The sequence below is a fragment of the Ilyonectria robusta genome (genome assembly GCF_021365365.1).
Source record: "Ilyonectria robusta strain PMI_751 chromosome Unknown BGZ61scaffold_51, whole genome shotgun sequence".
Classification (NCBI taxonomy): Eukaryota; Fungi; Ascomycota; class Sordariomycetes; order Hypocreales; family Nectriaceae; genus Ilyonectria; species Ilyonectria robusta.
In genome coordinates, this window is record NW_025764485.1 from 55421 (window position 1) to 68925 (window position 13505).

The 13505-nt window shown below is 51.4% G+C and overlaps 3 protein-coding genes across 3 annotated transcripts; 2 read left to right on the plus strand and 1 right to left on the minus strand.

Moving 5' to 3' along the window:
* Window positions 1-322: 322 nt before the first annotated feature.
* Window positions 323-625, plus strand: BGZ61DRAFT_486604 (uncharacterized protein; the record flags this gene model as incomplete). Its single annotated transcript, XM_046249877.1, has 1 exon — window positions 323-625. One exon carries the CDS (start codon window positions 323-325, stop codon window positions 623-625), a length of 303 nt encoding a protein of 100 aa, XP_046094836.1.
* A 3309-nt stretch (window positions 626-3934) lies between these two features.
* On the plus strand, window positions 3935-6808 carry BGZ61DRAFT_523970 (uncharacterized protein; the record flags this gene model as incomplete). Its single annotated transcript, XM_046252612.1, has 4 exons — window positions 3935-4226; window positions 4262-4486; window positions 4551-4643; window positions 4689-6808. The coding sequence occupies 4 exons, from the start codon at window positions 3935-3937 to the stop codon at window positions 6641-6643; spliced, it is 2565 nt and encodes an 854-aa protein (XP_046094837.1). The 3' UTR covers window positions 6644-6808.
* On the minus strand, window positions 6784-7289 carry BGZ61DRAFT_466715 (uncharacterized protein; the record flags this gene model as incomplete). The annotated part of the gene is made up of 1 exon (XM_046247700.1): window positions 6784-7289. A coding segment is annotated over exon 1 (247 nt), but the record flags the coding sequence as incomplete, so codon positions are not given.
* Between the last annotated feature and the right edge of the window lie 6216 nt (window positions 7290-13505).

Sequence of the window (13505 nt, forward strand, 5' to 3'; positions counted from 1 at the left end):
CGCCCCCTCTGAACCGACATTATCGGAGCTTCGGCGCCGATGGAATGGCATCAGCACCACTTAGTATGGCATCAACTGTGCTACATTGAAAACAGTGCGCTATTACATCAATACTGTAGCCCCATATAAAAACGCCGAAAGCCTATGTGCGAAATAGCTCCAGTCATTTTCGCACATGGTTTTGTCACCCATGTGGTAATGTGCGACCGTAGCGGAGCGCTTCGTTATCACGTGGGCGACTCCGGCAATCTCGTTATACTATCGTCTCACACTCCGCCATGGGTACATGGACAATGTGCTGACGCCTGATCTGGAGATGATCATGGTGCGCAATCTGATGAAGTTCATCACGCGTAGCGACGGCGATCGACGCATCGAACTTCTGCCGGCCGTCCGCGGGGAGGTGGAGGCGATGTGCCGCGCGCAGGACGCGCAGGCGGTGTACATGATGGGCAAACAAGTCATGAAGATCCGCAGGGGGCATGGCAGCATCGTCAAGTCGGTGATTCGCAGACTAGCGCTGGAGGCGTTCTTGTGGATTCGCGAGAACTCGCGGACGAAATTGGCGGACCTGGATATTGATGTGGATAACTTGATTGAGATCGGGTTCGTCAAGGAGATCTAATTACGGCTAGCTTTCCTAGATCTAAAATCGCGCGCCAAAAGTCTGGAAAAGTTACACAGTGCACACCTTATATCCCAACTTTCAACCTATAATATCTCAGTAGATTTATACTATAGTACTAGTCTAGAGAATTATATATAGTAAAGATCTATAAAGTGACTTTATATACTAAGTCTTAGCTAATTATATCTAATAGAAAGATAGATATAAAATTCTGAAGATAAAGATTAAAGCGTATAGTATGAATAAGCACTATAAAAAGTGGAGGTATACTGTATTTACTCACTAAAGCCCCTATAACCCTGCTATATTATAGGGGACTTAAATTTTCCTCTTTTTCCCTCTCTTTAACTCTTAATCTATTGTTGGATAGCGTAGGGCACATTCGATCCAGGGATTAATGCTCAATAGGGTGTGGATCCTGAATCTGTTTATTGTATTGATCTAGGATGCCTCCGACCCCCTCTTTTCTCAAGAGGGGTTTTATGTCATCTGACACCCCCTCTGACTAAGGTCAGGATATCAATCTATTAGAGGTTTCGTGGTACAGGGTCACAATCCTACATCTATCTATAATCTTAGGGGATATATAGCTTAAAGAAAATACTATAAGTTACTATTGGTATTTATAACCCTAACCCTTTTGAATGAAGTCATCTGTAAAGGGCTGTGCAAGGCGGTGTCTGGTTGGGAGGCAGAGACTCGGTGGCGTGCCATCGCTTGAAGATCCTTCAAGAGCGACTTGACAAGCTGCTCGGAAATCACGGTAGTGCGAGTGCATGGGCTGTTGCGCATCGTAAGGAGGGTCGCTACCGTGGAGATTCTCGAGTTGAGAGGCATGACTGAGAAGATCAGAAGAAGGATCGGTAACATATAGGAGCGGATAATGATCGTGGTCGTTATTAATCAGTCTATCCAGCCGAACGATAATATCTTCCAGAGAATTGCAGAAGTGGTGATGGCCGGTGTTGACCAAGCTATCATGATCTGCTTCATATTCTTCGCTTGAGCAGCTTGGATGTGTGTTGCATCTAGCAGATGGAAATGATCATGTGTGCGAGAAGCTCTTGATATTCTTCCTATCTAAAAGAGGGTCTTTGGGTCAGTCTTATAGATGAAGAGACTGATGATGACCTCGGATGACCTCGGACAGCCGAGAGGCTTCGGATCCTTCGGAGTCTTTGGCTTCAACTAGCTATAGATGAAATCAAGGAAAAGCTAGGCCTCGGGCTTATCTGATGATGAGGCCGGTGACGAGGCAAGTGGCGATGGACGCCTATGATGACAGAAGGAAAGCTTCACTTCCGTCACAACCGCAGAAATCCGATATCCCGACATCCTGATACATGCGACAATGTGTTGTCCATTCTTGGGTAAGATACTTTTCGAGTGTAGAGATCGATTTTTCAGGAACGGGGGGATTTTGATAAGGGTGGTTGATGAATCTGCGATTATCGTTGCATCCATTACCATCGTTGTTGTCGTCGTTGTCGTCGTCGTCGTCGTCGTCGCAACCATCCGCTGTAGTTTGGAATTAGCTAAGCAGGCTAGAACTGCGATTCGGGATACCGCTTCGAGGGAGTCGGGATAGATACCTTGGACTGATGATACTGAGATATGAAGGCTTTTCTCAACTAATTGCAGGAGGTCCTGTATCTCCTGGCCACACTGACTCCGTTCTTCTTCAGCCGGGCAATATTGGGACGGTGTATCATGTAGCTCATTATCCCTCACAGGTGGTGGGCTGCACGGTGCTCCGGCCGGACCCGCTTCAGCCTCGTTCGGTTCGTCGTCGTCGTAGTTGCGGTTATAGGTAGGCTCGGCCGCTGGTGGATCCTCGAACGGCGTGGGGATCTGGAGATGAGGCTCTAGGTGGAGGCCAATAACCGGATCCGTAGTCGACGGTATAGCGGCCGGATGGGGTGAGTAATAGTAATAATAATGATGTATAAATTCCACTCGTTGCGACTCGGCCGGTGCGCGATGGGAACTCACGGCTTGCTCGTGTTGTCGTTGGTAGTATCGCTGCGATCGTGCGCGTTGGGACGCAAGTTGTTGCTCTTCGGTTTGTGGCGCCTTTCTGGCGGGAAGGCCTCGACGTTTCGGCGCTGGCTGAGACATTGTCTTCCACAAGATTTGTACTGCAATGCTTCAGCTTGTCCCCGGACGGCGACGCGAGATAGCAGTATGACTTGCCCCTTAACTGAAGACTGTTGCGGCTTATATAACAATAACAACGAAACTTTGCTTTTTCGTTCTTATTTTTGCTCCTGTCTCCCCCTCAGCCATCTATCTATGAAGGGGTTGGAAGAACAGGATGAAACATCCCACCGAGAGCACTTTATTCCTGTAGTTAGAAACTCAGCTTTTCTGTGATTCCGATCCTTAAACTTGCGTCATCACCAGACAACTTCACTTTATCACCATCTGATAGCCCCGAAGGTTAAGACAATCCCAGCCCTCCTCTAGTTATGATATCGATCATAATGTCTTTCAAGACTATATGTTCAGAATTACTCGTCTGATATGAATACTATCGCCAGCCAAGCATCTTCTGTATTAGATTGGAAAGAGAAGGAAGAGGAAATATAAGAGTGCGACAGCCACTTAGCCGTTTACACTGGCACCATGGGAAGAACGGGTAGAGGCGACCACGGACGAAATGGGAGCAGAGCAAGCGAAGATAAGCTGGGCCATCCATATTGCTGTCAGTAGCTCAGCACGACCTTACTCGATGGCTTAATGCGATGCGACAAAGACACGACAACGCCTCGGCTTGTACTTGGGCTAAACCCTGGAAACCGGCAAGGCATTATCAGTCCTATCGCGCACGGCCTGATTGCATCCCCACCTGGCTAACAATCCCAAACTCACCGTTAGTCATTAAATGCTTTGGTGTGGATGTCTTAGAATACGTGCAAGGTTGAACAAAAGCCGCAATACCAATACGCCTTGCTTTCCAACTCTCGGCCCGGGGCTGCCTCCTCCTTTCCAGAGGCAACAAACGGTATCGTGTCTTCAACTCATTGGCTACGATGCGGCCAGAGCAGGAGGCAGTGCCCCACTATGTCATGCTGAATATGCCTGCGCTAAGCCACATCTATCGGCTGTGGAGGGCTCTGCCTAACGAGGCAGTGCCCAACGACCTGCTTATTGAAACTTACTTTTCTCTCTCCTCTCCGTACGCGCCGACTATATCAAGACCCCATCGGTACATGTTCCACTATTTGTTCCGATATATCCGTAGACATCTCGTATGCCTATCCCGTGTTATTCGCACCAGGATTGCCTATCTGGAAAGAAACTACGATGGCCGAAGCTGCCGGGCTTGGTATTGGAGTCGCCGGACTAGCAGGCCTAGTGACTTCTGTCCGGGACGCCAAAGAGAGATTTGACTCATACAAGAATGCCGAATTCGAGTCACGTCCTCTACTCGCCCAACGTGACGCGGATCGGATCATGCTACAACAGTGGAGCGAGAGTGTGGGCTATGGCGACAAGCAGTTGAAGGATGGACACCACTCGGCCTTGATGACACAAAAGTGCGCGAAACAGTCGACAAGATCGTCCAGTGCATCCGCAACGTTGATTCCAGTGCAGAGTGCGCACCGCTAGACGGGCCTTCTTCGTCTGCAGAATCAGCGTCTCGACAGCAGGGTCGTCGTGGTCATGCAAAAGGGTCGGTGTGGTTGGAGAAATATCACGGGTCCATGTCCCGGAAAGCGAGGTTGGCTTGGGCTCTTCAGGACAAGAACAAGACTTCCGAACAGACCCAGAACGTCGCGGCACTGCTGCAACGTCTCCACGATTTGGTGCTGCCACCTGAAACCCACGGCGCAAACTACGTACAAGCTGGCTCAGGTACAGTCGACCCGCCGATGATGGAAACTGTTATGTCTACCCCAGCGACTCTAACCAATGATAGAAACGTGGGAACTCGGAACCTTACCTGATCTAATACAACAATTGTCTATGGCAGTAGAAAGGGCTCTTGCGTTAGACAAGGAGCATAGAAACAGTATGTCTTTTCCTTCTCTAAGGGAGACGATTCTGACAAACCAAGACGAGTTCAAGAGAGAGTTTCCCCGGTGGCTAGGAATCACATCGCCCACGGCGATGTACGACAATTTCGTTCAGAGACGATTGGAGGGCATCTGCGAGTGGATTCTCCAAAGGCGCGAGTTCCAAGAATGGGAGAAACCAGAATTGGCTCATACCAAAGCCCTATGGATTCATGGTCCTGCTGGGTACGGCAAGACAATTCTCTGCGCCAAGGTCATCGAACACCTTAGATTCACCAACTCTCTCGTCGCGTACCACTTTTTTTCGTCAGATTCGGAAAGCCGTGCAGACCCATTTGCCATCATACGAGCCTGGACTTACCAGATGATCTCCGGGAATGAACAGGCATTTGAGCTTGCGTCAGTACGATGGCAGGCCAGTGACAGACGCCCTGCCACTCCAAAAGACATGAAGGAGCTCTTCGAAGCTGTCATGCAGAGCGTACCAGCTTGCGTCTTCATTGTTGATGGCCTTGACGAGTGCGCGGGAATAGGATACGATTGCAAGGCCAGTTATCGACAGTCGCTCAAAGAATTCTTCACATTTCTGAAACAGTCCATCTCCAAACCGTCCCGGCTTATCGTTGTAAGTCGCGATGAGCCGGAAATACGAGAAGGCCTTCACTTGCGCGAAGTCGGAACGCGTTGGGCCCTGTTCGACTGCCCCATAGGACCTAAGGATGTCAAGACTGACGCCATGCGGTTTGCACGGAATATTGTAAACCGGAAGTTACAGAACAAAAGTGAGCTGCAGCGGAATGAATTATCGTCCCGCGTAGTCGACCGGTTCGAGTGTATGTTCCTCGGTATCCAAATCCTCGAAGGACAGCTGCGCAGTGGGAAAAGCCTGGGCTCTCTTCACCGAACAATTGACCAAGCACCTACTAGACTGACTAATCTTTACGATCGGAACTGGAAAAGGATCACCGATCTTCCAGAACCTGACAGAAGCCGAGCGCTGGCGATTTTGCGGTGGGCTACCTTCGCTTCGCGTCCAATGACCATTCTCGAGATCACAGAAGCGCTGTTTCTCGCCGACGAAGGATGCGAGACATTATCAGAAGATGAACTACCAGATGCGATTGACGAAGATTATATCCGGTCGGAGATTCTCGAGCTCTGCGGACTACTGGTCGAAACTCGAGGCCCAGCCTCCGAGCCAGCGTTCCTGACTGTCCACCTGACACATTTTTCGGTAAAGCAATACATTCTCTGTCATGAACTCGTTCCGGCAGGGCAGTTGATCTCAAATGAGCAATTGAGATCTAGGCAAGAGGCAAGGGAAAACAATTTTCTTGCTATTGCATGCCTTCGCTACTTGAGCTTTGACCAAGTATGGCAGGAAACACTGGCAGAAGGGAAGACCACTATGATCCGAGCGTTTCGAAAATACGCGATCGCGTCATGGTACCAACATGTCAAACGAGACGTAGACAATGCAAGGGAAGCTATAGACTACGTGAATGCTTTCTTCCACACAAAGAATAAAAATTGGGAATGCTGGAGAAAACAGGCCGAGACCTTTTTTCAGGATGATATGTTGCGATACCAAGGCGAAATTCAAGTTGGAGGCAGGTTATTCTACGCAGCCTTACTTGGGTTTATGGAAACAATGATTTATCTCATCGACGAAGCCGGTCTATTCATGGACCATGTTGATTCCTCGAATCGAACCACCCTCTTGGCAGCTTCGTCAACAGGGTGGAATTCTGGGGTTATATATCTAATTCAAAATGGAGCTAGTCCGAACATACCAAGCAATGAGAGGAGAACTCCACTCTATGTTGCTTCCACGAAAGGGCGTACGGAGATTGTCAAGTTCCTTCTGGAGGAAGGGGCAGATTGGACAGTCACAAACAACTTTGGATGGACCCCACTCAACTCGGCTTCAGACAGTGGCCACTTGGAGGTGGTCAAACTGTTAATGGAGAAAGGGGCAGACTTGACTACTCCTTGATCATCAGCCTAATGCTACCACCTTTGGACCTGACGCCATGTGGACACCATTACTTCTTGCATGTAGGAAGGGACACGTTCAAGTTGTTCAAGCACTACTCGCTAGTGATCAGTTTACAGTAAACACTACTGATTGGCATGGCTCAACCGCTTTATTTGCTGCAGCGAGAAACGGCCACGCGAATGTTGTGCAATTAAACGTGTCTTTTCACCTACTCTAAAGCGGGAGTAACTTTATGTCGTATCAAAGGATGAGAATCATCCCGACACCTGACGCCAATGTCATAGCAGGCTTGGCAAATGCCAAACCCGTCGCCATTACAAATTTCACAGTGGAAGTGAGGCGAGTCAGTGGGTATACTCAACAGACACGCACCACACCAACGTAAGTGCTGGCCGAACGGTATCAGGCTGCTTGATATTAGATCCTCAACATCGTTCAGTTGGATGCCTTGCCTCTCCATATGAAGAAGGAGCAGCTCAGATACTCGCGGATTGCTACAGCGCTTGGCCCACCAAAGTGGAGTCCGACCAAATCCATCCTGCAGTTAAGGTGGATAACATCAACAGTTTATAGAGTCCCTGGCAGTGCTGCGCCCGACCACGTCCCTGTCGCATTCGATCCACCTTGCGAAAACTGCCTGCCCTCTGCGATCTCAGGAAAGGGGCGCCTCGACGCATGTGTCTCGTCGTCTGGCCGCTCCCGTCGCTGCGCTGCGTGCAAGTCCGGCAATCATGCCTGTACCCCTTGGTATGCTCTGTTGCTTTGGCTAGGCGCTATCCTCTGGCTAACCCTGTGCTCTAGCCGTCGAGTCCTTGTCCCGTTTGCTCGTCGTCTGGTGACCGCGCTCGCTAAGGGCGAGTCTCAGAAGAACGTAAGCTTACAACCCTCTCGTTGACTGCGCTGTCCTAACTATGTGCGCAGATGGCCACGCGAATCAAAGCGGCCCTGAAGCTCCAGATGGAGCTATTGACCGACGAGCCCGAGCTCTTTGAGCACGGCGCTACCGAGCCTGTTACGCAGGGCGCTGCCGGCGCTGAGGACAACAATGCGGTTTCTGGTGGGGATTTGGCTTCGCGCCGTGAGCAAGCCCGCGAATTGCTCTCCCAGGTGGTGAACGTTCTTATTGTTTAGGAGAGCAGTGGTTTGGTGGTATGAGTGAGAATAGAGCTGGGTATTGCCCCCTCGGTCTCGGTGGCCTCAAAAGACAACGTTTTGCTTTCGCTTTTTGACTGCTCCAACTCGTGAATCTCAACCATGTTGAGCAGTGCTCTGAACTGCTCAAAGCGCTGTCGTGATAAGGCTTTAGTGAGCCCATCCGCAGGCATTTGTCCTGTTGGAAGATAGGTTACCTCGTAGGACCCTTTTTCGTATTCTTGGCGTAACCACATACAGGGATGGACATCTTACAAATGGGAATCGAATCGATAGATTCATTCGATGCCAAGTCTTACGAATATCGAATCGAATTTCTTGGCGTTCGATTCGATGTCGAATCTACTGCAAGCCCATTCGATTCGCATCGAATCTACCATCAGCTGGCACCACCCCGTTCGATTCGCATCAATCGAATTTCTTGGCGTTCGATTCGCATCGGATCCACTTCCAGCTCATTCGATTCGCATCGAATCGAACGGCGCGCTGGGTTCGATGGAAAATCGATCGATTCGGTCGACCGAGCGCCCCGCTTTGTATTTGTATTTGTATTTTATTTCGCCCGGGGGGACACACCCCAGAGGGCCTTTGCGCTAAGCTGTTTTCGTTTCGTGCAGTACTTCCATAATCACCCGAAGCCCCACAATTTCACTTTAATAACTGGTCCAATCTGATGTATATACCGTGACAGGCCTACTTGAAGGCCAATTTCTCCAAGTGTTCAGCATCCTATCCTCAGCAGCTGAAGCACGGTCTGTCAAAATGAGACTGTATGATATTAGTAGGATTCGATCTGAATAGTTAGTACGCCTGAGGCTTCTGGTCCATGTCAAGCCTCCCCGTTGCAATGGCAAATTTGATCGTCGCCCGTACTGCCTGCATGTCTGGCGCCCATTTGTCACCGTCAGAAGCCGCCTTTCCTCCCAGGAAGTATGAAAGGTTTCCCATCTTTGTCTGTGAGCATCGAAGCATGCTTTCCCGTTGCGCGGTCCATTTTGTGCAGCGGAATAGGAAGTGTTCCACTGTCTCTGATGCTTGCCCGCATTCACAAGTGTCTGATTCCATCGCCCCTACCTTGCACAGAAAGCCGTTAAGTCTCGCCATTCCGGTGCGGAGCTGCGACAGTACGTCTGCTTCCTTCCTCTTCAGCGGGTCATATAGAGTACGGGTATGCTTGCCTGGAAGTGCCGTGTCTATCTGCTTCGAGTATTTCCCGACTCTTTCTGGTAGTGTTCTTGTTTGCCGCTGCTTGGTTATCGCTAGTCTTATCCTTGTGGATCTTGCTAGATGCGGTGGCACATCTGGTCTACACTTTCCTTCTGTGGCCTTCCGGGCCGCTGCTTTGGCTTTTGGTCCCAGCGCGAAATCCTCTTGTTGTCGTGGCCGCCGTATGGCTTCTAGTGCGGAGCGGCTGCTCGTCATGACGGTCATATCCCGCCGGCAGAGTCCAGACGGCATACATCTCAATACCATCTCTATAGCGCCTAGCTCGGCGATGTATAGGTTCAGCTCCTCCCTCGACCCGAGAGTGATGGAGTAGCTGGCCACTACCTCGCCAGCATTGTTGATCGCCGTATCTTGTACGACACCTCCCATGCCTACCATGCCCCCTCTCTGCGAGGAGCAGGTGGCAATGACTATGCCATCTACCCCCTTTGCTGCTTCCACCGCTTTCTCCCGGTTAGGGTTGCACGACATTAGTGTACGGCCTCTCCATGGCGGTTGCGCGTACTCCTGAATGATCTCCATTCCTTTAGTGGTTGTCTCGCCTTGTGCCTGAGCAATCCTCTGCATCGGCGACACGAATCGGCGACACGCTTTCACTTTCAGTGTAGCCAACGGGTGTGTCCTGGGAAGGGTCCGGAGGTTGATCCAAAACCTTGTTGCTGCTTGCGCATGTCGTTCCTGTACCGGTTGGATACTAGCTTCGGCCTCTGCCACCGCTGTTGCCACGGTCTGGAAAGCTCCCGTGATCGCTTGTGCTCCGACCATCTGTGCCTTGTTTAGCCAAGCTGCTTCTCTGACACCGCATGGGTGCGCCCCAACGCTAGACGCATAGTCCATGGTGGGAGCTACTGTTGCTACGAACAGTTGTCTCGCCGTCCGCGGTGACAGCATCTTCAGTCTTCTCAGACACATGGCGGCCGAGAGCCCCTTTGCGGCAGCTCTAGCTATGTGTTCTTTGTATCGTAGTTTCGCGTCCATGACCACTCCCAGGATCTTGGCGCTCGCTTTGGGTTTGACTACTTTTCCTTTGATCATGAACGGTTTGTCGCTGGTACGCGCGGCGTTTCGCGTGAAATGCACGATGGCCGTTTTGTCTCCGTTGAACGTCGCACCGCTCCGTCTTTCCCAGCCCAGTGCTTCGTCTATAATTGATTGGATGCCGGCTCGATTCTCCTCCGCTGTTGGTCCCACCACCCAGGCTGAGTAGTCGTCCACGAATGCCATCGAACCACCTCTTGCGTTGATTCTTCTCTGCACCAAATCTGCATTAAAGAACAGGAACAACACCGGCGACAGCGGTGACCCTTGCGGGAGACCTGCCTGTGGCAACTCCCGTAGTTGTGACGTGTGCCCATTTACCATCACAGCGGCCGTTCGCCCAGAGCAGAAGGCGTCAATCATCTCACCAGTCCACCAGGTATGCCTCTCGCCTTCAGCCTCTCTAGTAGTCGCTCTTTGAACACTCCGTTGTAAGCACCTTTGACGTCGAAACTGATCAGACTGAGCACCCTGCCGGCCCTCCATGCCTTATAGAACTGCTCCTGGAGCAGTATCAGTGCTTGTTCGGCTGATCTTCGCTTCCTTGCCCCAAAGTGGTTTGCGGGTAGCAGTCCATAGCTCTCCACTACATAGGATATCCGCTCTGCAATGACTGTCTCGAGTATCTTGCCCAGTGTTGATAGCAGCGATATCGGTCTCCAGGCCTTAGCCACTGTGTAGTCTCCTTTGTCTGGCTTCTTCAGCGAGATGATCTTCGCGCTCCTCCATTGGTGGGGTACCGCACCATCCCTGAGGGATGTGTCGAAGAGGTGTAAGACACGGTGTCTAACCACTGGCCAAAGCTGTTTCCACACCATTGCTGGCAGACCATCGTCTCCAGGCGCTTTCCAAGGTTTCGCTGCTGGCAATTTTTCCTCAACTTCTTCCATGGTGAGGTCTGGCATGTGGGCTTCCCTCCGTTGCGGTCGGTCACCTTCATCTTCAATCCTGGCCGGCAACGCCGGGAAGAACGAGCTGAGCAGCTCCTCTGCCTGCTCCACCCTATCTTCCGTGGTGGAGCCGTCTTGTCTCTTCAAAGGGGGCACGCTATCGTCCATGATGTCCTTTCCAGGTTTCAAATACTTGGCTGCCTTCCATATATTGACGTCTTCTGCTAGGAACTCGTCCCAGTGCAGTTTCTTCTGTTTCCGGATGGCACCATGGTACTCCTTGGATGCTTCCTTGGCCCGTCTTTCCAGGTCGAGCCTCCCCTGACCTGCTCGCCGCTGCGCCCTGGCCTGATTTCGCCAGAACGTGTACACCCGCCGAAGTCTTGTCAAATCCTTCGTCCACCAGCTCTTCGCGTACAATACTGGTTGTGCTCGGGGCGTCAGCTCGTGGATCGCCTCGAGGACGACTCTCATTAACTGGTCTGTCTGCTCCTGCACGCCGACGGTCCAGGGAAGCTCTCGGAGATTGTCCTCCACCCTGGATTGCTGTCCATGGTGCGTTCTTGAATAACAGTCTTTCCGTGACAATCCGTTCGGGCATCGCGACATCGAACGTCGTTTGGATCGCCCGGTGGTCCGATCCGTGTTCTGTCGGGTGTATGGAGCACTCCACCATTTCGTTTGCCACCTCCGCCGTCGCCAGCACCAGGTCGATTGTGCTTTCCTTGTCGGGGCCTTGCCATGTCTTCATGCCTCTCGGGAGGAGGCTGCAAAGACCATGTTCGTTCATGAGGTCGATGATCGGATCGGCCTCGCCTTGCCTTGCCAATGGCACGTCGTCTCCTCCCCATAGCCGGTCGTGTTGATTAAAATCTCCAGCAAGTATGACGTCCACCACCATCCCTGTCCTACCCCTAAGGTCGAGGATCACCTGGTGCAGGGTATGGCATATATTTCGAAGAGCCTGGGGCTTGTGTCCCGGCACATACACTGACACAACCAACATTATTCGGTCCGGGAGTCGTATGGTTGCTGCTGTCAAGTCCGGGGACTGTATTGGTACTTGCTCGGCCACTAAGTCCCTATTCACGCACAGCATGCTCCGGATTGGCCATCTGCCGTCCCTCCAAATCCTGGGGACCATTTTGATCCATCGGGGGTGCCCCATAGGGACTGTTAATAGTTTACCGTCGCTTTTCCATACCTGTGATTCTTAAATCGCCACAACTGCAAAATCTTGGAGTCGCTTGTCATTCATTAGGCTTTCGTGTACCGTATCCTGTTTTCTCACATTCAGTTGGATTACCTGAAACATCCTACTCATGCCGAGAAGGATAGAGTTTCGGGCAGCTTCTGCTGAACGACTCGTGCGGTCCGCCACAGGGTACACACTTAGGTACCTGCGCCTGGCACTCGCTATAATAATGGCCTTCGGCGGCGCACCTTGCACGTACCCGATTCTTGCTGCACGAGAATGCCTTATGGCCGAGCTCCTGGCAGTTATAGCATTGTATCGGTCCTGTTCTCCGCTCAAACGCGCTGGTATATGCCGATTCACCAGCTGCAAGGAAGTAGCGTTCCCGTAGGAGTCTCCTGGCATCACTGTTTTTAGTGAGGTATACCACCATGGATCCATATGCCTTTGCGTTGTCCTTTCGACTCAACCAGGCCACCTTGGCAATCTGGACTTCATTCTCTTGGCCCAAGGCTTCCATTACTCCAGGAAGGACGTTGCCTTCCTGGTCGAGAACGGCGGTACGGTTTATATTGTCAACTTTGACTGGGTACAGTTGGTCGCGAAGGACTCTCGCACCTGGAGCCTTCTTGACCTCAATAATGGTCTTGATTTTCTTCAGTTCTTCCTCGTTCCTACCGATGACCCTCAGGCGGTTGGTATTTCGTCCATCTCTAGTCACGGCAACACATCGCCAACTAGGTTGGTCGCTAGACGTTCGCATTTCCTGTTCAATGGCCCTGCGAAGCACTGCTGGTGTAGTATCTCCGATATGATCCTCGGGCACCCTGGATGTGTCTACTGTGCAGAACACCGGTTCCGGGGTTGTCGATCGAACCGTGGATGGAGTTTGAGTGGTAATACTAACAGGCGTCATTCTGGCAGCATCCGCATATGTCTGACTAGGCGATCGTGCTGCATGAGCCTCGGTCACGGTATCCAACTGTAGCCGAGTGCGCTCCAGCTCGCTGCAAACCTGGGTAAGCTGCTCTCGCACCTGCGATAGTTCCTGTGTCATCCGCGCCGTGGTCCTAGCGAATTCTTCAGCCATTCGGTCGCTAAGCTTGGTGAACTCCAGCTGGAACTCTGCCTTCATGATTTCAATTCTCTTATTAAAGTCTTGTTCCAGGAGTTGCTTCAGGCTCTGAATCGCCTCGGCCATGCTGTCGGCAGCCTTAAGTGTAGTCCTTTTCTTGATTCGATTGTTCCTCGGCACCCCCTCACTGCTCTCTTCCTCCTCCCATTGCATATCGCGTTCCTGTTGCTCCGATTCCCTTGCCCTCATCGTTCTGGCTCTTTTGCGCTGGGGATGATGATG